General features: G+C 40.3%; 3 protein-coding genes and 2 long non-coding RNA genes across 7 annotated transcripts; 4 read left to right on the top strand and 1 right to left on the bottom strand.

Annotated features, from left to right (window-relative positions):
* Nucleotides 1-3,960: 3,960 nt before the first annotated feature.
* LOC134287859 (uncharacterized) lies at nt 3,961-6,585 on the top strand. The gene is made up of 4 exons (XR_009997602.1): nt 3,961-5,646; nt 5,712-5,998; nt 6,107-6,230; nt 6,294-6,585. It is a non-coding gene; the product is annotated as an uncharacterized LOC134287859 (long non-coding RNA).
* A 179-nt stretch (nt 6,586-6,764) lies between these two features.
* Nucleotides 6,765-7,804, top strand: LOC134287858 (uncharacterized). The gene is made up of 2 exons (XM_062850920.1): nt 6,765-7,566; nt 7,629-7,804. The coding sequence occupies exons 1-2, from the start codon at nt 7,300-7,302 to the stop codon at nt 7,761-7,763; spliced, it is 402 nt and encodes a 133-aa protein (XP_062706904.1). The 5' UTR covers nt 6,765-7,299; the 3' UTR covers nt 7,764-7,804.
* Nucleotides 7,805-15,331: 7,527 nt separating this feature from the next.
* Nucleotides 15,332-18,347, top strand: LOC134283958 (uncharacterized). 3 transcript variants are annotated; one of them, XR_009996660.1, is made up of 4 exons: nt 15,332-15,892; nt 16,304-17,271; nt 17,338-17,493; nt 17,578-18,347. XR_009996660.1 is itself a non-coding variant. In XM_062847361.1 (4 exons), exons 2-4 carry the CDS (start codon nt 17,001-17,003, stop codon nt 17,618-17,620), a joined length of 444 nt encoding a protein of 147 aa, XP_062703345.1. In that variant the 5' UTR covers nt 15,332-15,774; nt 16,304-17,000; the 3' UTR covers nt 17,621-18,347. The 3 variants fall into 3 exon arrangements, 2 of the variants coding, with proteins under 2 accessions (XP_062703345.1, XP_062703344.1); XM_062847361.1 differs by having other exon boundaries at nt 15,332-15,774; nt 17,338-17,467; XM_062847360.1 differs by having other exon boundaries at nt 17,338-17,467.
* Nucleotides 18,348-18,436: 89 nt separating this feature from the next.
* On the top strand, nt 18,437-21,209 carry LOC115264271 (uncharacterized). Its single transcript, XM_029867955.2, has 3 exons — nt 18,437-20,320; nt 20,494-20,596; nt 20,653-21,209. The coding sequence occupies exons 1-3, from the start codon at nt 20,083-20,085 to the stop codon at nt 20,867-20,869; spliced, it is 558 nt and encodes a 185-aa protein (XP_029723815.2). The 5' UTR covers nt 18,437-20,082; the 3' UTR covers nt 20,870-21,209.
* A 27-nt stretch (nt 21,210-21,236) lies between these two features.
* Nucleotides 21,237-21,512, bottom strand: LOC134285801 (uncharacterized). The gene is made up of 2 exons (XR_009996659.1): nt 21,413-21,512; nt 21,237-21,309 (listed from the first exon to the last, which is right to left on the bottom strand). It is a non-coding gene; the product is annotated as an uncharacterized LOC134285801 (long non-coding RNA).
* Nucleotides 21,513-21,805: the final 293 nt, after the last annotated feature.

Below are 21,805 nucleotides of genomic sequence, written 5' to 3'. Positions count from 1 at the left end.
TTCGTATATACTAAACAAACGAGGAGCAACTCAGCTGTGCATCAATGGGTATCCCTTCATCCGTTCGAAAACAACCGAGGAGTACCAGTATTGGACCTGCAGAGAATACAAAGCTCTTCGGTAATTGAGTAACAGTCTCTTCCTTGAAACGATGCGAAAGTGTACTAACGACATTCATTTCAGCTGCACGGCTCGGGCCGTTTCGGGTCGCCGAGAACGGAGGGATGATCCTACCGTCAAGCTACGGGGCGTTCATAATCATGTCATTTTGAAGCGCCGTGATGCGGAAGAAAGTGCTAAAGGTATTGGATGTTCAGTTTCCCTACAGATGGGGAGTTTCACGGTTCGGTGATGGCAGTTTAAATTGGTTATGGGTTCACGACGGGAGCTGTGCAAGGTGTGAAGTCGTGTTTAAAATTTCTCCCAAGATTTCTGAGTTGACCCACTAGGGTTTTTTTTTTGATGAGACATACTGGCCAATTGCTTGGAAATGGGTTTTTGATTAGATTCTGGGGTTTCTTGTAATTACTTAAAAACTGATGTTCTAGTAAGGGCTTTTACGATTTACTAAGATAAGATTTCTGGTAAAATCTTGGAGGGATTCTTCAAGAGTTCCTCATTCTTGTAAGATCATTAAAATGTGTTTCATCTCGAAATCTTTTAAAATTTATGGCAGGATTTTTAACATATTTCTTTTAAATCCTTGTCAGTTTCCCTATAAGACCCATGATGAACATATAGAAATGTTTTTTTTAAGGTATTCCTCGTAAAATATCTGGACCGTTTTTTATAAGATACTCTTGGGAGTTTCTTCATAGATTGAAACAATGGTATATATGCTAACTTTTGTTTGATCAGACATTTTATTGAATCAATATTTTATTGAATCTGAAACAAATATGAGAAAAAAAAATGTAATATTATTCATATTTGGTTTGTGCCGTAGCTGATCTAGTACATCAGCTTAATTGACCAGATTATGTTTTTTATACTTTCAGATATTTCGTTTACCCTTAATAAACGAGGGGCAACTCAATTATGTGTCAACGGATATCCCTACATCCGCTCCAAAACGACCGAGGATTTCCAGTATTGGTCCTGCAGCCAATACAAAGTTTTACGGTGAGTACCTCACATTCCTTCCCTTGAGTTTCAGATAAATGACTCACTAATTCCCTCATAATCAATCACAGCTGCCCAGCGCGAGCCATTTCCAGCCGCAGAAGGCAGGGCAATACGCCCACGATCAAGCTTCGGGGTACCCACAGTCACGGGATCATTTTGGAGCGCCGCAAACCAGGCGAAAGTGCCAAATTGCTGAAACTGAACACCATGGAACGCCGGGAGATGGAAATGTTGCCAGAAAAGCGGAAACGATTGTCATCGGGAGCACCACCTCCACCGGTGGAATGTGTTTTGGGAGGCGATAATCCATCCTCGTCGAAGTGAATTCGAATGGTTGAATAGGACAGATCGGTGAAGTACTAGATTTGTAGTAATGAGCTAAATTTTATTATGGTGAGAAGGTCTATTCTCCGTTTCTGCAATGAAATGGGGCTAAAAGCGTGGGTATTATGATTCCTTGCCTAATTTGATGCTGTTTGAGTAAAACTTTGGGCAACAGTGTTGTTGTTTTCTCCATTTCTTGCAACATAAACAACAAAGTTATCCAAAGTTTTGCACAAACAGCATCAAATTAGGCAAGGAATCATAACACCCATGCTTTTTGCACCATTTCTTTGCAGAAACGAAGAATTGACCTTCTCACCATACAAAAATTCTGCTCATTAGCATTAGCATTAGCATTAGCATTAAGCGAGTCGCACAATTTCGTAGGTGGTACAGTCCTAGACCGCTGTTATGAGCGTTGCCTCCTTCCCGTCCGAACCAAAGCACAAAGATTTGGGACTAATCTCTGACTCTTAGACAAGACTGACGCAATCCTCCAATGGTCGAGCACTGTCCTGGCCACGTCCTTGCGACTGCTGAGGAATGGGAAAGGATGGTTAGTTTTGGACACCTATGAAAAATGTAGACAACTCTACGATCTCTCAGGCCTAGGTGTCACGGGAATTTGGGTGTTGTTAGTGGAAGGGTAAACTCCAAAGGATACGCTTGGTTAACGTTCAGGCACACCATTGTTAGACTGCTTCGAATCAGTTGTCTGCCCAATTCATCCGTCATCTTGTTGGCATTTGGTTGAATTACTAGATTCTTCGGTTGATAATCTGATATATAAAATAATATTAACATCGTACGTCAAATAAGCTACATATTAGTGATACGCTCGCCACAGTTACATATTTTTTAAATATTATTTATATCGTACGATACATTTACCTGAATCCTGCTGAAATAAAATGTTAATTAGCAGTACATTGAAACACAAATACTACAAAACACAAGGGAAAGAGCATCAAACTTTGATCTTGGAATATTTAAAAATACGGTAAATATCAAGATCAAAATTTGATTTGGTAGATCTTACACCGCAACGCACCATTCTAAGGTGATCTACCCACGTTACGTTAAAATTCTGCTCATTACTACAAATCTAGTACTACACCGAACGTACCCCATTGTTCGATCAGTAATTCTAGTACTGCAGTTTGAAATCGTCGTATGTTAGTGGTTTTGCATAATTTTATTATTTAATAAACTCGAAATCTAATAACACTTCTTTTTTGCTTATTTTATCAAATTGATCTAGTACTGCAGTTCTAATAATTAAATGTAATCGCTATTTAAATTTTAGATATTTCATTCGTGATTAGCAAACGCGGCAAAACTCAATTATGCGTCGATGGTTATTTGTACACTCGAGCAAAAACAACTGAAGAATTACAATTTTGGACGTGCAATCAGGATAGGGTACTTGGGTAAGCTATCACAGTGTATTAATCTTATAAGAATACATCAACTACATTTTTCCCTAAATTCTGTAGATGTTCTGCACGCGCAACTACCGGTCATGGTAAGAAAGGAGATCGGCTGTCCATCAAACTGCGTGGATTTCACAACCACAAAATTATCCAGGAGCGTCGGAAAGCCGGTGAATGTGCCAAGCTGCGAGAGCAGTGCGCCCGCGAACGGAACGAGGAAGTGTTGCCACGGAAGAGGAAACGGCTGCCTCCGCTATCGTTGAAGTGTGTTCTGGTCACGGACAGTAGGGAAAAGACCTCTGTCGTGAATAAGGAAAGCCATTGAAAACGTTTATTTATTATGATATGTAGTAAAATAAGATTATTCTGTGAAGAGGGGCAAGGTTGCCAGGAACGCAATCTTATAATCATCTGTTTTACTTTTCCCTCAACAACTCTGTTCGGCAATGAACACAAGTAATTTAGGCGAAGCACTGGACTGTACTTGGCTATGGCACAGTAGTAGAGAAATGGGGCTTCGGATTGGGAGGAAAATTCACTGGATCACTTTCACTACTTTATTTCTCTTACTACTAACTATTTACACTTGGGTATTTTCACTACGCGTTGTCCAAGCCACGCGTACGCTTGTCACTTATCACTTGATGTTTCAACTGACTCGCTACTGGGAACCGGTCGCATATTTATACCCAAAAATGTGGTGTTCCAGAACCACGTGGATAGTTCTAGGCGCGCGTAGAACCCACGCGACGTGTGCGGAACAAATCATCATCACCACGCTACTTGGAGAGCGACGACGACGAGAGTCGATGATGATGATGATGACGACGGCTGCAACGGTGGGGTTCGCCGCTACACTCACGACAAGATCTCACGGCACTCACTCTCTCGCTGTTAATCGCAGCTGTTCCGTCGGCTCGGGTGAGTGTGCGTGCCTCGTGACGATGTTTGGTGATGGTTCCGATGCGATGGTTGGTGTTGGCCGCGCAGCATAGCATGATGCTGCCCTCGTTGGGAGCGTATGTTCGCGAACAAACTCTATAACTTAATATTAGTCTAATTAATTCATGTTACAATTCAATGTTTTTATTCATTTTCCATTATGCGATTTGGTTGCAGTTTTTGATTTATATTCGTTTCAGTTGCCTCATAGAATTAGTTTTTTTTACAGTGTTCAGAGTTGACAGAAAAAAACTTAACTTTAAACTATGGAATTCAACATTAAGAAAATACGTATGTTTTTCACAGATGCTGTAGTCCAGTACATCAATGGCAAAAAGGGAACATTTCCTCGGTTGAAAATCGGTGGACATTATTTTACGAGGAGGCGTATCTGCAAGACCAGCACCCGGTGGTATTGTGTCAAGGAGCCGGCCCTGAAGTGTAACGTACGTATCACAACCGATTCGTTCGGAACGATAATACGGATAAACAATGTTCACAATCTCCACCAGTAGTGGTTGATACATTCAAAGGGCGACTGCTGACCACACCTGTGTTGTTGAAGTTGCAAGAAATAAATAATACAACAACGCAGTTACCCAAACTTTTGCTCAAACAGCATCAAATTAGGCAAGAAATCATATAACCCAAACTGTTTGCACCATTTTATTGCAGAAACGGAGAACTAATCATCTCACCATACAAAAATCCAGCTCACTACTTTCAATCTAGTACTTCACTGATTGCTTCCTATTGGAATACGAGGGATATCATTTCTGCAATCGAAGGACAAAGAAGCACTGCATCCGTTGGTATTGCACTATATGGCGTAGGATGAACTGTACAGCACGGGTTACAACAATCACTTCTAATGGAGCAGTATCGCAGTTTTGTGATGATCACAACCATCCACCGACGGCGGAGTGTGTTAAAATAAGCCACAAGCGCAAGCGCAAATCTTAGTACTTCTATCACGATTGTTATCTGATTTACCATATGCTCGAAACAGGATCCTTAAATCAAAAATTACCAGTTGAAGGTTCTTGCATGTGATAGGTAATAGCTGTATTGACGCCATGTTTTTTTAAATATAAGATCTCCAATAACCATAGCTAAATGTAAAGAAAAAATTGCTAAATCAACTGAAGCCCCAGCATGGGTTGTTCCAGAAGAAAGAGGAGGATAAACCGTTCATCCTGTTCCAGCTCCGTTAGATCTAAATACTACTTTACAACCTTGATAAAAGTAGAAATGATGCAAAAAAATCTTGTCTGAAAGAAAAATATTAAGTATTAAATATTAAGTATTATACAATTGCTACAATTAATTCTTAATAATTTCTTTTATGTTCGTTGAAACCACCTCATTCTGTATTTTGATTTTTGTCGTTATATTTCAGTACTCGAAAATAAACAAAAAAATAAATTTGGCAGCTCTGAAAATATACTGCCAGCAAAATGTCATGGTTTAACATTAGAAAATTTGCTAGTTTTGTTCCATATTTCTCAACACAAAATTTAGATTTTTTAGGTGTCGTTATGAATGTATTTAATAACTTAAAAGTAATTTTCAGGGCTGCCAGAATTTTTTTTATTTTTGTACAAAAGTGACATGAAACAATATGTAACTGTCGTATTTTATTACTATATATGATCGTAGATTGGTTTTATTTATCTAACGCTCCCAACGTATTTTTAGACATTTCATTCGTCATGAGCTGCCGCGGGAAAACTCAACTTAGCGTAAACGGTCACCTCTACACTTGTGACAAGACAACCGATGACGCCATGTACTGGTGTTGCAATCAGCGCCGTGTTCTTGGGTAAAAATTTCTGAACTGTCCAAAGTAACATCAATATTTCTGTTGATATATTTCCATCGTTCTAGCTGCACAGCTCGTGCTAATACTGGACGTAGGAAGCAGGGAGAACCGCCAACTATTAAACTGCGCGGCTTTCACAATCATGGAATCATTGCAGAACGCCGTCGACCCGGGGAATATGCCAGACTGAAGGAACAGTACGATCGCGAACGGAAAGTGTTGCCAGATGTAGAGCCTCGTCGCCCTGCCCTTTTCAGAACGAAAAAGAAGCAAAACTGAATCAATTTTCTGTACACTATCTTGATGTTCTAGTACTACAGTTGTGACTGTGACTATGTTTCAAGATGCCCAGGTCATTAATACGTGTACACTGACTAATTTATGATCTTTTTTCTTGTGATGTGCGCCTTATATCAACCAAACCAAAACATTATCTAATGAGGTATCATAAACTTTGCAGATATTTCATTCGTCATAAGTGCACGTGGTAAAACTCAGCTGAACGTTAACGGATATCTCTACACGCGTGGCAAACTTCACGGCGACTTTCAGTACTGGTCATGTAATCAATACAGGGTTTTAAGGTAAGAACCATCCATAGTTAAGCTTACATAGCAAAATTTTCACCATTCCATCTTCATCCCCAGTTGCACAGCTCGTGCTTCGACAATCCGCTGCAAACAGGGCGAGAAACCAACCATAAAACTGCGTGGTTTCCACAACCATCCGATTATAGTGGACCGACGTCGGCCCGGAGAGTGCGCACGGTTGAAAGAGCTGTACGCTCCTGCAGCGAGGCAAGTGTTGCCAGACAGGAGGAAATGTCAGCAGCTCCCCAAGCAGCAGGTGCCACTGCCACCGATCGAACAGTGTTTTGTGAAAGAAGAGAAATAATGAACGCGCTGTTGGGTGTGTGAATGGAGGCTCTAATAGGATAAGTTTTATCCCAAGCAACACACATGTTATAATAGAGTTACGACAGCGCATGTTTTGGTTGTATAGAAGTTTATTTTACGTAATTCTAACTTTGTGTTGAAATAACGTAAAATAAACATCTATACAACCAAAACTTGCGCTGTCGTAACTTTTATATAACATATGTGTTGCTTGGGATGTTCGATCTAGTACTGCATCTGATGTAGTCTGGCATTGGGCATATCATTTGAATAATTCTCTCTGAAACGCAAACCATCATTCAAGGAATTTATCAGAATAACACGGATAAAACTATGTAGCACTTAAAAACAAGATTCTACAATTAAACTTTGAAATTCTCCAATTGGGGCTCCAGTTATCCTAGTGGACAAGACTTCGGGAATGCAATGGCAGGTAAAAGTCCTTCTATTATTTCTGGAAGTGTTAAAGGGACACTCAGTTGATAAAGAAGCAATTCAAGTGCTACTGGTTACGTAGGGCCTAATAAAAATAGTTTTGAAATAAAACAGTGAAAAAATTGTAAGGATACATGAAGTTGGAATGTAAGAGAAGAGCCACCAACCCACAGAATTCTGCTGCACAATCATTCACCATAATATTCCTTCTTCAACGACAGTTGCTGTATACCGCAGTCAATGTCCATGTCAAGGCATTAAAAACCAATATTTAGAGAATGATCTTCAACTTCTCCAAAATCCCCTTCCATTTTCAGAGACCATGGCACATCGAGCAACGCAACTGAATATCACCCTGCGTCAATTGAAATGGGATCAGAACCGCCGACGATCGCCAACTCGCTCGGAAAGGATCCGCCAAGTACAGCAGCTAATCCGACAGCTGGATAGTCAGTTTCGCCAGATGTCCGACCAAGACTTGAAAAAGCCCGTAAGAGTTAACGGTTTCACGTTTCCCCTGTCCTGCGAGGAGAACATCGAGCTACTCGAGCTGATGGTACAGCGGAATCCAAGTATTCGTGAGCAGATTGTATGTGTCGTCTGTGTGGAATCAAGCAAAGTAAAGTACTAGAATGTTAACGTCTTTTCTAGGTCAACTATCTGTGCAAGCGGAAATCATTTAGTGATACGGTCGTGGAATGTTTTAGGTTTTTTTCACCGATGAGGCCATGGCGCGGTACAACTGCAGAGGGCTCGATCGCGATCAGTGCCCGCGAAAGGCTATGATGAACTACAGCATCTTTACAGATTGTATGGTACGTATGTTTAAGATGTGTTTTTTTTCGGTGAAATTGATATTCTAACAAGATTTTTTTGCCATAGATGCTTGGAGTTCTCACGGAGTGTCAATGGAAAAGATTCATAGTGAGTTGAGGAAAGCTGTCTTCAAGATTGGACACAGACGGTACTCGAACAAGTGTGCCACGAAAAAAAGATTTTTCGAAAGATCGTGTGATTTGGAATGATCTAACAAATCAAGAAAACATATTTGGTATATCTGATAGAATCTAAATATATAACTGGAGCTTTCGTGAAAAATCGCTTGTTTTCTGAAATGGAGTCTTGATGAAAGAAATACTAAAATTTTATTTTGTTCTGAGATAATTAAAGTTATTCTTTAGCAATTAGGAAAAACTGAAACATTGTAAATAAAGTCACTCATATTGTTTCAAATCATTATTTCTTTTATTCCAGGCACGATGACCCAAGTCCAGCCTACAACATTACCCATCGTAGGGCAGTGGTACAAAACCAATTTAACGTTCACCAAAGGTCACAGTAGAAAGCTGTTACTGGATTTACAGGGCTACACACTGGGTCCGAAAAGAATTGACAATCGTGTAACTTGGTGGCAATGTTCAAAGAAATACTGTCAGGCACGAGCTGCTTTCTACGATGATAAGTATATCAGATTTGGAGAGTTATATCACAATCATCCGATAAAAACGGCGCCCAAAACATGGATGACGCTAGTGCCTGCTGATCTATCTTTTCTAAATTCAAAAAACAAAAAACCATACTGTACGAACAAAAACTGCAAAACACGTGCCGCTTTTAATAACGAAAGGAATATCAAATTTAAAGAACTTTGCGACGTTGTTGACTCATCTGTTTCCTTTTGATTTGTCTGTTTTCCAAACTTTAGTTCAAGTATAACATTTTGTTTATTTAATCGATGTTAGCCTTGAATTGGCTGTGAAAATACAATGAGTTTCTTTACAATCTACTACATCATTTCTATGACATGTTTGAAATATTTATCATAATCTCAATATCTGCCTTGTCCTTTCATAATAAGGCTCTGAGACCATACAATAGTAATTCTCTAAACAATTGTGAAAATCGCTTTGTGAAATAAATACACTACACGTAACATAAAGCCATTGATTTTTTTTTGTGTGTTTTTTTTTATTCTAGCCATGCCAACTCAAGTCCGACCTACAATGTTGCCCATCGTAGGGCAGTGGTACGAAACCAATTTTACGTTCACCAAAAGTCGCCGAGGCAAGCTGTTATTGGATCTTCAGGGCTACACGCTGAGACAGATAAGAATTGGCAAACGAATTACATGGTGGTACTGCTCAAAGAAAACTTGTCTGGCACGTGCCGCCACCTTCGGTGATCGGTTCATCAGTTTCGGAGAGTTATATCACAATCATCCTATTCAAACTGGTTCTTCAGCGTGGATTCCTCTAGTACCTACCGATTTATCTTTTCTACCAAGTTCAAAAGATATGGCCAAAAAATGGAAAACAAAGAAAAGTCCAAATGGGTTCTTGGCAAGCTCAAAGGAAATCAAATATGTACACAATTAATAAGAATTCATATACTATATAAGAATGCAGCCAGCCACCAAACGTGATAGTCTTGTATGAACAAAAACTACAAAGCATGACTGTTGATTTATCTGTTTGATTTGTCTGTTTTTGAAAATCCAATTCTATTTCTTTACATAGCATCACCAGTATAAATTGTATTAGAAGAAAATATCCAGCCAGCTAACTTTGTGGTATTGTATGAACATATCTGCCGAGCACGTGCCGCCACTATCGATGAAAGCTACATCAAATTTGGACAACTGTATCACGATCATCCGATAGGGAAGATGTCGGAATCTTTTCCCATTGGTTTGTCTAGTCTACCGAGTCCGAAAGAGATTGCCAGGGTGACGAAAAAGTATTCAAAAGTTGGTTAGGCTTTTGGCTGATCACATAATCAACATCGTTGAATTGGAAGGCTGAGTTGTGCCATGTTTACCAATGGCGAGATAACCGAAAACACTTCAAAATCTAGATTCTTCAAATGGCTAGGAACTCATCATTGTTAACCTTGTAGTGACTGATATTTTTTGTATAATCTAGTACCTCATTTAAATAATTCACTTGGTATATCTGACAAAATCTCAACATCTATCTGGTCCTTTCTTAATGTGTGTCTGTAGTCTATACAGTAGACGTTCTCTTAGTCTTGAGGAAAGACGAACAATTGTCTAGCTTCATTCAGGCGTACTAGAATGTTGTTTTGTTCGTAGTTTAAACTTTCTGGGCAATTGAAAATCAAAAATGAATTCCGAGTAAAATTAGGCAAGATGGGAACATTTGCCATTAAATAGAGCAGTGGTTCGAATCAATTCTTATATTTACGACGCGTTGTCTAGGCAAGCTGTGTCAGGAAAGAAGTGGCACGCGAACAACTTAGTGGTACCGCTCAAACAAAACCTATCCGGCATTGAAATAGAAGAATCCTAGTGGCAAAGATACCAAATATGTAGGCGAATTCCGGCGCACTTTTTCTTCGAAGAGAAGAAAATTTTCTTGCTGGTAGGCAATGGAAGAAAAATTCTTCTCTTCGAAGAAACTGTGTCCCGGAATTCAGCCCATGGTGTGCTAATCGACTGTTCATCCATGTGGCTTATTCTTACTTAGAATTTTTTCCGTTGTAGGAACCGTATGACATCTGAGTTATAATTTTACAAGTATATTCTATGAACTTCCTTTTCAGCCAACGGATGTGAAATTTCGGCGGTTTAAAACTCAGAACGCGAAGAAATTCCATATCTAGAGTATCGAACCAAGTGCATTGCCGGATTGAACGAGTGACGTCGGTCTTTGGTAATTTTTTAAATCGGTTTCCAAAGTAGCATCATTGACTTCCGCCTCCGTGTCCATGCGTTGAACATTACACTCCCGATCAAAAGTTTCGGGTCACCCCCTCAAAAAAATGCTATTTTTTAGGCCCATATCTTCGCCAATTTGCGTCCGATTCCAAAATCCTAGGTCTCATTCAAAAGATAATGAGTCAAAGAAACTTTGAACATGATTGAAAAGAAACTTTTTCAAAAAGTTATGTATGTAAACTTAACTCAAAGTTTCAACTGCTTTTTACCGAACTTAGCTAACAAATCTAGAAAATTTTTTTTTTAAGTAAATTAACTCTTCATGTCATCAACCAAAAGTTTGGGGTCACCCCTCAATATGATGCATCGGCCAAAAGTTTGGGGTCACTATCATAAAACATGGAAAAGTGATTTGTTAATATCTTTGTCATCTTCCAATAAAATTGAACTATAGATGACGAAGATATCACCAAATCACTTTTCCACGTTTTACGAAAGTGACCCCAAACTTTTGGCCGATATTGTTCCACGCATATAAATTTCAGAAACCAATTAGGTGACCAATCCACAATACAGCTTTTTCATAATCCACAGGGGTTGCTGTCGGTGTTCACGCCGCTGAAAAGCAGCAACCTACAAGGAATCCAAGAATCAGATTCACCGAAAGCTGTGCTCGGCAATCTGTCACGATAACAATGGTACGCAAATGGTATGATAAGTAGATTAAAAAAATGGAGACTTCTTTGGAAAGCCTGCAAAACAACAAAGCATCCGTTCAAGGAAGGATCCTATGTTCATTACTTATCTGCTTGTCGACGAATTCATCAATAAGTTTGGCAGATTAACACGTGAGAAACTAGTCCGTTATGCCACAGAACTTTAAAGCATTTTTTCCAATATCGTTATTTTGCGCGTTTTGTCGTACAAACATGAATGTGTTTTCAAAACATCCTACTAACTACAAACTACTTAAAAAAACATATCTTCTATCACAATAACTCATAGCGTAGTCAGCGCTTTATAAGCATCTTATTTTAATTTATCAACAATTTCCACTTTATTTTTTCTATAATCCTGATTTTATCGAGATGTTTTGAAATGTTATTCTTGATTTCAGTCCTTCCCCGCGCACGCCGATCGTTTTGTTTTTGTTTACGTTTCAGCACATCGGGTGCAAACCAACCCCATGAAACGGCTGTCATCCACATACAACTAAATTGAAGCCAAAAATATGGTGCTGGACGTGGTGCTAATTTGAATCGGCGGTTGCATAAGGCAGAAAACACAGTGATTGTTTCTGTTGGAGCAGGTGCGACATTCAAATTTAATTGACTTTAGTGTTGTTTTAAATGGGTTAAATGTATTTCCATACTTGTGCGTCTTGTAAGTTTAACAAAGAACACTAAACCCATTGAACAATATGTGGAAATGATCGTTTTTCGCTCACGAATTTATCTTCGCACGACAAAGTTCGCTTCCGCACGTAGCAAATTGGCCAGCAGACTGATATTTCGTAAACAAACCTGTGGCGCCCCACCAAAGGCGGCGGCTTCAAGAACTAACGCTTTCTTCAGGGGGTTGGTGCAAACCAGCATCGTATCACTACGAAAAAAGGGAAGACGATCAGACTCAGACGCATAGCCAAAGGATGTTTGTTCGACCGGATTCACAACTACCACTGCATTATTTCTGTCGTACGCCCAATACCTGAGCAAAATGCGCAGCCTTCAGCAAGTTCAGCTCAGCCGTTAGTCGATGTCAACACATCAGGACGGGTAAGAAATATGTGATCGATTATGGAATGGCTTGTTGTAAACAAAGTCCTTTTTGAAATATTCTAGTGATAGCATACCGGGAGATGAGGAACTGGTTCCGACACCAACACGGCGAGTTCGATAACGTCCAGAAACGGTGGGAAGCAACTACAGTGCCATTTTTTTACACATAATCACCAATTTGGAACGAGGGGCCGAGTTATCAGCACTTACGGGATGAATACCTGTTGCTCCAAAACACCGCCGGCTATCAGTTCGTAAATATCGACTTCAGCTTCAAACATCCAAGGAAAAGAGATGTTCTTTCCATGAAATTAATAGAGTTTCACACTTGCGCTGAGGTAGTGTGTCCCAATGAGGTATCTGAACTGAGAAAAATCCTGTTGGCATTGCTGAACGAAGAAATAATTGAAGGTAGGTGAGTGTGTTTCTTATTATTGATCCGGTGTGCTTGTTTTGATGCGAATTTCAAAAATTCTAGAGCAACATTTAATAACATAGGGTCTGGCACCATTTCGGGAGAAGAGACCAATTTTATACCATTTGGTTTCATTGCTTGTACATAATACGTTCGGTCTCTAGCCATGTGATGTGAAACTGATTGAGCTATTAGTACACGACGGTACGAAATTAAATATAGTGGAAAGTGCTAACAGTAGGTTCCCCTGACTAAATGACTCCACACCCTAGTTATCATAAATCTTTTGCTGCTTAACAGATTCCTACTGAATTGTACAATAAAATGGCACTATCAAATGGAATGTTTCTCCAATTGGAGTTGAAATAGACTTTGAAGCCTAGGTTCGTGTTCAAAAGAAATCGCCAACAAATTTCTTGACCAATTTCTGGCAGAAGCTTTCTGCACTGACTGCCACAAGAATTGCCATTTCTTCGCAACTGCGTGCTGCAATCGAATTAAAACGGTTTCCTAAGCGATTCAGGCAAGGAATTTCCCATGCATCAAAATTGCCTGAGAAATTCCTTCTAACTGCAAAAGGCCCTTAAAGCGATATAAACATATTTGTTTGCAAATGTCAATGCGGCTTTTCTGAAGCCCCTTTCATCCAGTGGTGAAAATGTATTGTCCCTTTAGATCCCAGCGTTTAAAATTGTATACGCATTGTTCACGTCGAGCCTTACGACAAGTTTTAGTACATGTCAAATTTACAGTTTTTTTTTCTACCTGAAAGCGGTGTTTCTTCATTTAGATCGATGAAATCGTACGGGATGTCGATTGCATTTGGGAGAAAAATCTAGCCCAGCTGTTTGTCGCTTAACGACGAAGCTGTTTTTTTTTATTGATGAGATTGTTCCTATTATATCTATTTCTGTTCATCAATTTGCCATTTTATGTATTTATGGGAGAAGGGTAATAGAAAGGGTATTGAACACGTTGTCCGGGAGTCATGGTCACAAATGACGGAAATATCCTCCACAAGCATCACAGCTATTTGATTGCGATGGTCGAAGTAAGATCATCTCTAGCAATGTAAATATTAGACGCATCCCTTGGAAACAAATCATCAGACGGAAATTACAGTTACATAATGAGATCCTCCTTTGCCAATGACCATTTTGGATGTCTATAGGGGAACAGAGCCCAAAATGCCAAGATGGGGTAAAATGGCCCAACTCATAAAATCATTCCTGAATGGGACTTGAGCATAACTGTAGGTGAATGGTGTCAGGATATGTTTGCATTAAACATTCTTCTAGAAACTAGGCCGCCAAACCCACGGGAATCTTTTGATTTCCCAATGAATATTGACAACTTCCGGTTTTTCGTGCTTGCAATTAAGGTTTTCGGGTGATTTCATTACCAGCCATGTGTTTCCAAGGAGATTGAGGCATACATGGAGGCGCATGGTTGTTGATATCTACGCTATCCATGTTAGGGGTCATTCAAATATGACGACCATCGTTTAGCGGCGAAGAGGGTGACACTCCATGTATTGAGTAAACGAAAAAAGTGTGACAGAGGGGTGAAAGTGAGTCGAAAAAGTCCGGAAATTGATGGACGTAATTTTTGAATGTTTTCATGAAGTGGCATCTTACCCCACGTCAGATGGCCTTTTTGCACCACTTCCGTTTTACGAACCATTTTTTAAAATCGCTGAAAATCGATGAAAATGCAATCGTTTAATGAATCTTTTTGCTGAAGCATCGTGCAAATATTGTCTAGTTGCTGTAACCATTTTGAAAGCCTAAGAAATGAGGCTATATATCATTAAAAACGATGAAAGTTTGAAAAATGGCATCTTACCCCACTTTCCTCTATCGTGTGGAAGGCACGAAGATACTCTATGCCAAGAAAGCCAGGAAAATTACCATTATGAAAAATTCCTACACCAACCGGAAATCGAACCCGTTACACTCGTCATAGTCTTGCTGATTACCCCTGATTCCTGATACTTAGCCTTGAATGTACTGAGTAAAACATGTTTTTATGTAATCTAGTACCTCATTTCGACAATATATTTGGTATATCTGACAGAATCTCTTTTTATAATGGGACTCGGTAAACTATACACTATACAGTAGACGTTCTATAAGTCTCCCGGAAGAAAAGTCTTACTAGAATGTTGTTCTGTTTGTAGCTTAGACTTTTGTGCAAGCGAAAATCAAAACTAAAAAAGTACTGACAATCAGGAAAGAAAGCCATATTCACCATGACGTCATTATTTTTATTCCAGACACGCCGACTCAATTCTGGCCTACGATCATGCCCATCGATATACAACGCGTCGCCTAGGCAAGCTGTTACGCGATCTACATGGATGTGTTTACTGTGTCAGTATAGAACTGGCCAAACAAATAGCTTGGTAGTCCTGTTTGAACAAAACTTACCCGACACCTTATATCACAACTAACTAAAACGTGAATTGCTCTGGTACCTATCGCTCCTTCTTTTCTGCCAAGTTCAAACAAGATTGCTAGCGAAAAAGATGGCACAATCTTGTAACAGTGTAAGCTGTTAAGATGATCATTATAGTTTTCAAAAAAAAAAAAACAAAATATTGTAAATTAATTATAATCTACTACATCATGTTCATGCACATGCATTAATAAGAAATAATACATGCAAATATTGTTAGTACTTAATACTTTTCTAACAAAGTTTTTTTTTGTCAATTCCAGACATACAAACCCCATTTCCGCCAGCGACAGCGCCTATCGTAGGCCAGTGGTACAAAACCGTTTTGACATTTGCCACGAGTGCCAAAGGCAATAAAGTACTCGATCTACACGGATACAGGCTCTGTAAGAAAAAAACAACCAAACACCTTACTTGGTGGTCTTGTATACACAAGAAGTGCAAGGCACGTTCCGCTACAATCGGTGAGAGGTACATAAAATTTGGCGAGCTGTACCACGACCATCCCATAAGAAAGAGTTCCAAGTCGTGGATTAATTTGGTCCCAATTGACCTATCCCGTCTACCGAATGCGACGGAGATTGCCAAGGTGACGAAAAAGCCTTCGAAACATCGTTAGGTTTTTGGCCGACCATTTGTTAAATTGTCCTTATCAAGTTCTAGTACACAATTTTGATATCATGTCGTATTCACCAATGGAGAGATAGTGGAAAAGACATCGAAACTAAATTCATCGTTATTGATTTAAAAATATGTTTTCATAATCCATTACCTCATTTCTACAACTAATCTGGTATATCTAACCGAATCTTAATATCTACCTGGTCCTGTCATCTTTGTGAGCCTTTCATTGACTGAGAAAATAAAATATTTTTTATAATCTACTTACGATACATCGAAATAACTTTCTAATTCCTTCATAATAAGGTCCCGTAATACAGTACACGTTTGACTGATTATCCATGCGCCTTTGTCTGACTTAGAACTCCTTTCTCCGTAGGAACCCCCGGAAATGACCTTCGAGCTTCGCATATCCCTGGCTATAGTGCGAAATCTTCCGCCACGTTTGTCCATAAACCGGTTGATCAAAACCCGGAACCCATCAAGGTGCATCGTGCACCTTCCACCTCCGGTGCGATCAAATTCGTTCGCAGTAAGAAAAAGAATTCCCAACTGGTGTACAAAGGCTTCCTGTACTACCGAAAGCTAACCCAGCAAAATGGCAATACCACGTGGCAGTGTATCGATGGTACGAAGTTATGCTGCAAGGCGATATGCGTTACCAAGTTCAACAAACTGATACGCGCCAAACGGCAGCATGCTCATGAGAACCATGAGAGTAAGATAAGGAATCGGCGGCTGTACAACTACCCGACCCGGAAGATTTAGAAGAATACCTGGACATCTTATCATGGACGTCATCGACGATGGAACCGATTACAAGCTGGTCGTTCAGGATACCATCGAGAAACTGGTACAAGAAGCACCTGGGAGTCACATAGGAGACATGATGGCGAGTGGGACGGATACGTTCTATGCGACACCTCAGTAACACATTCTAGTACTACAATTAAAATTAAACCGTGAAAATAAAGATTGGAAAAAGTGAGCGCAGATGAAATTTGTCTGAGAAGTAGAGAAATTCGGCATGTTACCATAAGAACATATAATAAAAAAAAATGACAAGGGCTTAACGAATGTCCATTTCAGATGAGCTAACATCTTCGACGAAGATGATCTTCAAAGATGACGAATGCGTTGGTTCGTCGGATCGAGTGTATACATTCCTCACCAGTCGACAGGGAGGCATCCATTTGGTTCACGACTGGTATATCTATCGATCGAACCTACGTCGATGCGGCCGTAACAAAGACATCATCTACTGGGAATGTGTGCACAACCGAGTAGAAAAATGTCGCGGACGACTGAAAAGCGTGGGCGATCAACTGCACATTTCAAACTCGAATAGTAAGTGATGATTGTGTCATTTTCTAAAAAGTTCAAAATCTACTAATATGATTTGTTTTCCTCTAGTACAACAAAATCATGAACCGGACACAATAAAGATAGCAACGGCCATGGCTTCCGGGCACATCTCTTACAAAACGTTATCCTCACTGGGAGCCGTGTTTACCACAATTAGGATACGTGAACCGGTGCAAAAGTGAATAAAATATTTTTTTTTAAATTGTTAGCATCTTATTTTACTACATATCATTTCAACTATTCAAAAACATATAGTTACAATCGATGAATGTATTTTGTTTCTTCTAGATTTCAAAATCGAGTGTGCGGCGGTACAGTTCGTCCGAAGTAGGAAGGGCAAACCACTATTGCTGTACAAAGGCCATCAGTACACGTTGAACCGTCGACGGAAACAGCTGGGCTACTGGGAGTGCGTTCACAGGCGATCGAAGCTGAAAAGTTGTCCCTCTTGGATAACGACGGACAACGTTCAGATTAAGCGTGTCAAGGGCGAACACGACCACATGCCTCCGGAGATGATAGAATATCTGTTGGATGACAGCAATGCATTTCTGAAAGTAGCACCATCAGAATAAAAGTTGCATTTTTGAAATGTTCGTTTCTCTGTTTGATTTAGTTGATATAAGTAAATCTGTGTTACCAGACCGTGAACCGTGAATGTGATTGAAAACGTTGAATTTTTAAAATTTTCACATTCGGTCTTTACAGTTCTCATTGAACGTCTGGTGGAGCCTGAACTGATCAAAGAGGAACCAAACAAGTTGCTATTCGTTCGCAGTCGTTGGGGACGTAAACTTCTAATCTACGAACGATATGTTTTCTTCCCCAACAAACGGGTCGAGGCGACGAATACCACCTACTGGCGATGTACGTTTTCCAGCAATCGGAAAGGCCCAAACCGCTGCTCGGTGCGATGCATTACTAGAGACAATCAGGTTATAAACTTTCACGGACTGCATAACCATCCGGAAGAAATGTCCAAACTGCATGGAAGACATGTCTTCGACCAGTACAGTGTGTATGATCCATGAAAAATAGTAGAACATGTTCAATTCAAATTATGCGTTTCACTGTAGTACTAGAGCGATTTTGAGTTAAATGCAGAATGTCGTACAGTATTTATGACGAGTTTCAATAAAAAATCGATCGTCTTTCATTCCAGTACTAGAGTATGAATAAATCATTTATAAAATCAACTAACAGAATGCCTTTGTTTACTTATCTGTGGCGTTTTAAGGTGCTTACTCGCAGGAGCTGAAGTTCATCAAAAGCCCATGGTCTACGCCATGCCTGGTGATCAATGACTTCCTGTACAACTGTCACGGTACTAGAGGGAACAAGGTGTACTGGCGGTGTCACAACTACTCTCGAAAGAAGAAGGAAGAACGATGCAGGGCTAGATGCGTGATTGTGAATGGCAGGCTGAGCGCTCTCACAGGAACGCAGCACAACCACGATCCACACACGGAGAAAATAGCCAAGATTAGTCGACGTAACAATATGGTTGATGAAGTACTAGATGCAGCCAGGGCGGATCCACCGCCGAGCTATCTCACTAGTGGGCTTTACAGTTCAAGTTTTTTATCCGGAGGGTCTACTTTGCTGGACAGCGGCTCCCCGGATATCGGTTTGATCAAGATCGACGTATTGCCTAAATTAGAAGACTACGGCTTGCCAGTTGAACTATAAACATGTATTTTTAAGCTGAATTTTTACCTCTGAATCGCAATAATAGAACTATCAATGTTCGTGAAGCAATACAAACCAACGTGTTTTCGCTGATTTTAAAATTTTCCATCGTTTGATTCTAGTACTGATAAATCCATTATTTCTTTGTACAGTTTTAGATTTTACCCCTGACGATGCCGCCGAGTGCCGGACGTTCATAAGAAGCCAGCGTGGGGCTCCCTTGTTGGCCCTCGATAGTTTTATCTACCGGTGCGAACGGGTTCGAAAAACACGCTCCTATTGGTTGTGCATCCGTTACAAGAGCTCCAAGTGCAATGGTCGCGTAATCTGCCAGGGCAATAAGATTCTCAAGATCACACATCACTGCCACGCGAACGACGAGCAGCGCATCAACTCGTCGATTCTCGAGGAAACGGATCTGTCCAACATCAATCTGGAAGTGTGGTACAAGCAGACCATTATGCACAAGAAGTTTGAGTCAAAGCGGAAATAAAAATAATACATTCTAGTACTTCAATACATACATCGCTATTTATGATTGATATGCCCCAAACACATGCCTTCTATTCTATAACTTCGCTTATGGAACTAATGAAAACTTTTCTCGTTGTAGCTTACATAACGACTACTACCACCACATCTAGTACTACAATAGTCGAAAGCCAGAGTGGAGTGCAGAGTGTCTACTATCGAAACGATTTGCGGGACCAGTTGTATCCGGAAGCCGTGCAATACATCCGAAGCCGCCGTGGGCACCCGCTGATAGTGTTTCGAGGGTACAAATTTCGCCGGAATGGCGGCTGCAAGGAGAAGGGCTACTGGCGGTGCGCCTCTTTCTGTAAGTGCCCCGGAAGGGTTACCACCGTCGATGGAACCATCGTTAAGTACCACGTGCACAACCATGAACCGCCTTTCAAAGAATCCGCCGAGTTGTTCTAGGATTGAGGGAGGCACCATTTCGATAAACTGTACCATAGGAAATGATTGTAATGAACCCCAGAATAAATCTCCTTTAGAATATTTTATAGACCATGACAATTTTGATGCCAGAGCAGAAGTTAGAATTAGTTGAGTAAATTACGTCTTCTTGTTACTATTTATAGAATGGGATCATCAAGGTTTCCGGGCGCTGGAGAAACAGATATTCCTTGCCCACGACATTGCAAACAGTTGGATGGCCAACGAGAAAATCAGTTACTGCCAGAGCCAGCGTGGGAGGCCTTTGCTTATATTTCTGGGCTACCGGTTCCGTTGAGAGATGGTGAAGCAATACAAAACCTACTGGCGATGTCTGGTGGACAAATGTCCCGGACGGATGATAACAATGCTTCCAGGGGATACGGTAATGCGTTATCGGATACATAATCATCCGTCCAGTTTCTAGAAAACGGTCAAATAAATTCTGCTCATTCAAAATTATACAAATATTGAAGTTTTCATTACGGTTTTGAATGCGGTACTCGAATACGGTGCGCGTATAACAAACTTATACGAACCCTTTTGTTTTTCTTCAAGCTTCTGGATTGGATTTCATTTTCAGTCAACGAGGGCATCCTCTGTTGGTGGTTGATAACTTTCTATATCGAAAAAATCGAGGACATTACTGGCGCTGTATTCGGTGAGCTAGTACTAACATTAACGCAGCCCCTTGAATAAAATGTATATTTTTTATAGATGTACCAAATTCAAGTGTCGCAGTCGACTGATTGTGAAGCCTGGTCAGAAACCTGCTCGTATCGAAGATCACTCGCACGGGCCGGAAACGGAGAAGATTAGTTGGGGCCGGACGGTGATGGAGAACGTGAAATCTCATGAGCAGGGGGATATCGTTTTTCGAATGCGACAACCGCACTGCAAAGTTGATTATGTGATAAACCCAGATAAGGAATAAATCTCTGCCAGCCATTCTAGTACTTCAAATCTTTTATTTTTTATCGTTTGAACTAGTACTTATCTGCGGTGTTTTTACCGGAAGTTCTTTTATCGTTTCAGTTACTGCGATTCCGTACTGTCCTCCTGCGTTGGGCGATCGCAATCCGGTTCCGAAGGTGTGGTACTCCTTTCCGCTGTGCTACGTGATCAATCGACGCGGAACAATGAACCTGCATTTCCGAGGTTATATCTACATCCAGAAGAAGCGGCACAACCGCACAATGAACTGGATTTGTAACAAGAGCAATACGACACAATCGAGCTGTAAATCGAGGATATCCACCGAGGGCAACAACAAGATCCGCACAATCATGGACCCGTGGATATCACGCAAAAACGCCTTCGCTCAAAAATGTGTTCGGCCTGCACATTTTTAGTAAACATCCATGCCGCACATGACTGTGTTGGAGACACACATTTTTTTTAAATTGCTCGTACGCTCACATGAGCATGTATTTTGCAATAATTTCGACATGGCAACCTCACTGGGTTTATAAACCACCTTCAAATACCGAAAAATATTGATATTTTGCAAAAATGTGAGCGTATGAGCAATTTTAAAAAATGTGTGTTTCCAACACAGTCCCTGTGCGGCATGGGCGCTACTCAAAAATGAGAGCTTTTATTTTAGAGAGATGAATGAACTGTTATAAAATAAATAAAATTGAATGAAATAGTCAAGTCTAGTTCTAGTACTATTTTTTATCAAGTAGGATTAGTGCTAGTCTATTTATCGCCAAAAAGGATTCCCACTGTGTTCATTATTAATTTTGTCACTTTTCAGAGTCGTCTAATCTAGTACTGCCCGGAATGTGCGCTGGTATTTGGTACAAGGAGGAACTGGATTTCATCGAGAATCGTCGTGGCGGGTTCAGTTTGAGGCACAAGGGATATC

This window comes from Aedes albopictus, chromosome 1 (assembly GCF_035046485.1).
Source record: "Aedes albopictus strain Foshan chromosome 1, AalbF5, whole genome shotgun sequence".
NCBI lineage: Eukaryota > Metazoa > Arthropoda > Insecta > Diptera > Culicidae > Aedes > Aedes albopictus.
This window is presented reverse-complemented; position numbering and strand designations above follow the sequence as displayed.

What these genes read in the sequence shown, in the direction of transcription:
- LOC134287858 (XM_062850920.1), top strand. Translation starts at nt 7,300, where the DNA reads ATGGCACATCGAGCAACGCAACTGAATATCACCCTGCGTCAATTGAAA. An exon ending in CAAGTATTCGTGAGCAGATT is followed by an intron (nt 7,567 to 7,628) that starts GTATGTGTCGTC and finishes CGTCTTTTCTAG; the next exon opens with GTCAACTATCTGTGCAAGCG.
- LOC134283958 (XM_062847361.1), top strand. Translation starts at nt 17,001, where the DNA reads ATGTCCATTTCAGATGAGCTAACATCTTCGACGAAGATGATCTTCAAA. An exon ending in GCACATTTCAAACTCGAATA is followed by an intron (nt 17,272 to 17,337) that starts GTAAGTGATGAT and finishes GTTTTCCTCTAG; the next exon opens with TACAACAAAATCATGAACCG. An exon ending in ATACGTGAACCGGTGCAAAA is followed by an intron (nt 17,468 to 17,577) that starts GTGAATAAAATA and finishes TGTTTCTTCTAG; the next exon opens with ATTTCAAAATCGAGTGTGCG.
- LOC115264271 (XM_029867955.2), top strand. Translation starts at nt 20,083, where the DNA reads ATGGGATCATCAAGGTTTCCGGGCGCTGGAGAAACAGATATTCCTTGC. An exon ending in CAATGCTTCCAGGGGATACG is followed by an intron (nt 20,321 to 20,493) that starts GTAATGCGTTAT and finishes TTTTTCTTCAAG; the next exon opens with CTTCTGGATTGGATTTCATT. An exon ending in CATTACTGGCGCTGTATTCG is followed by an intron (nt 20,597 to 20,652) that starts GTGAGCTAGTAC and finishes TATTTTTTATAG; the next exon opens with ATGTACCAAATTCAAGTGTC.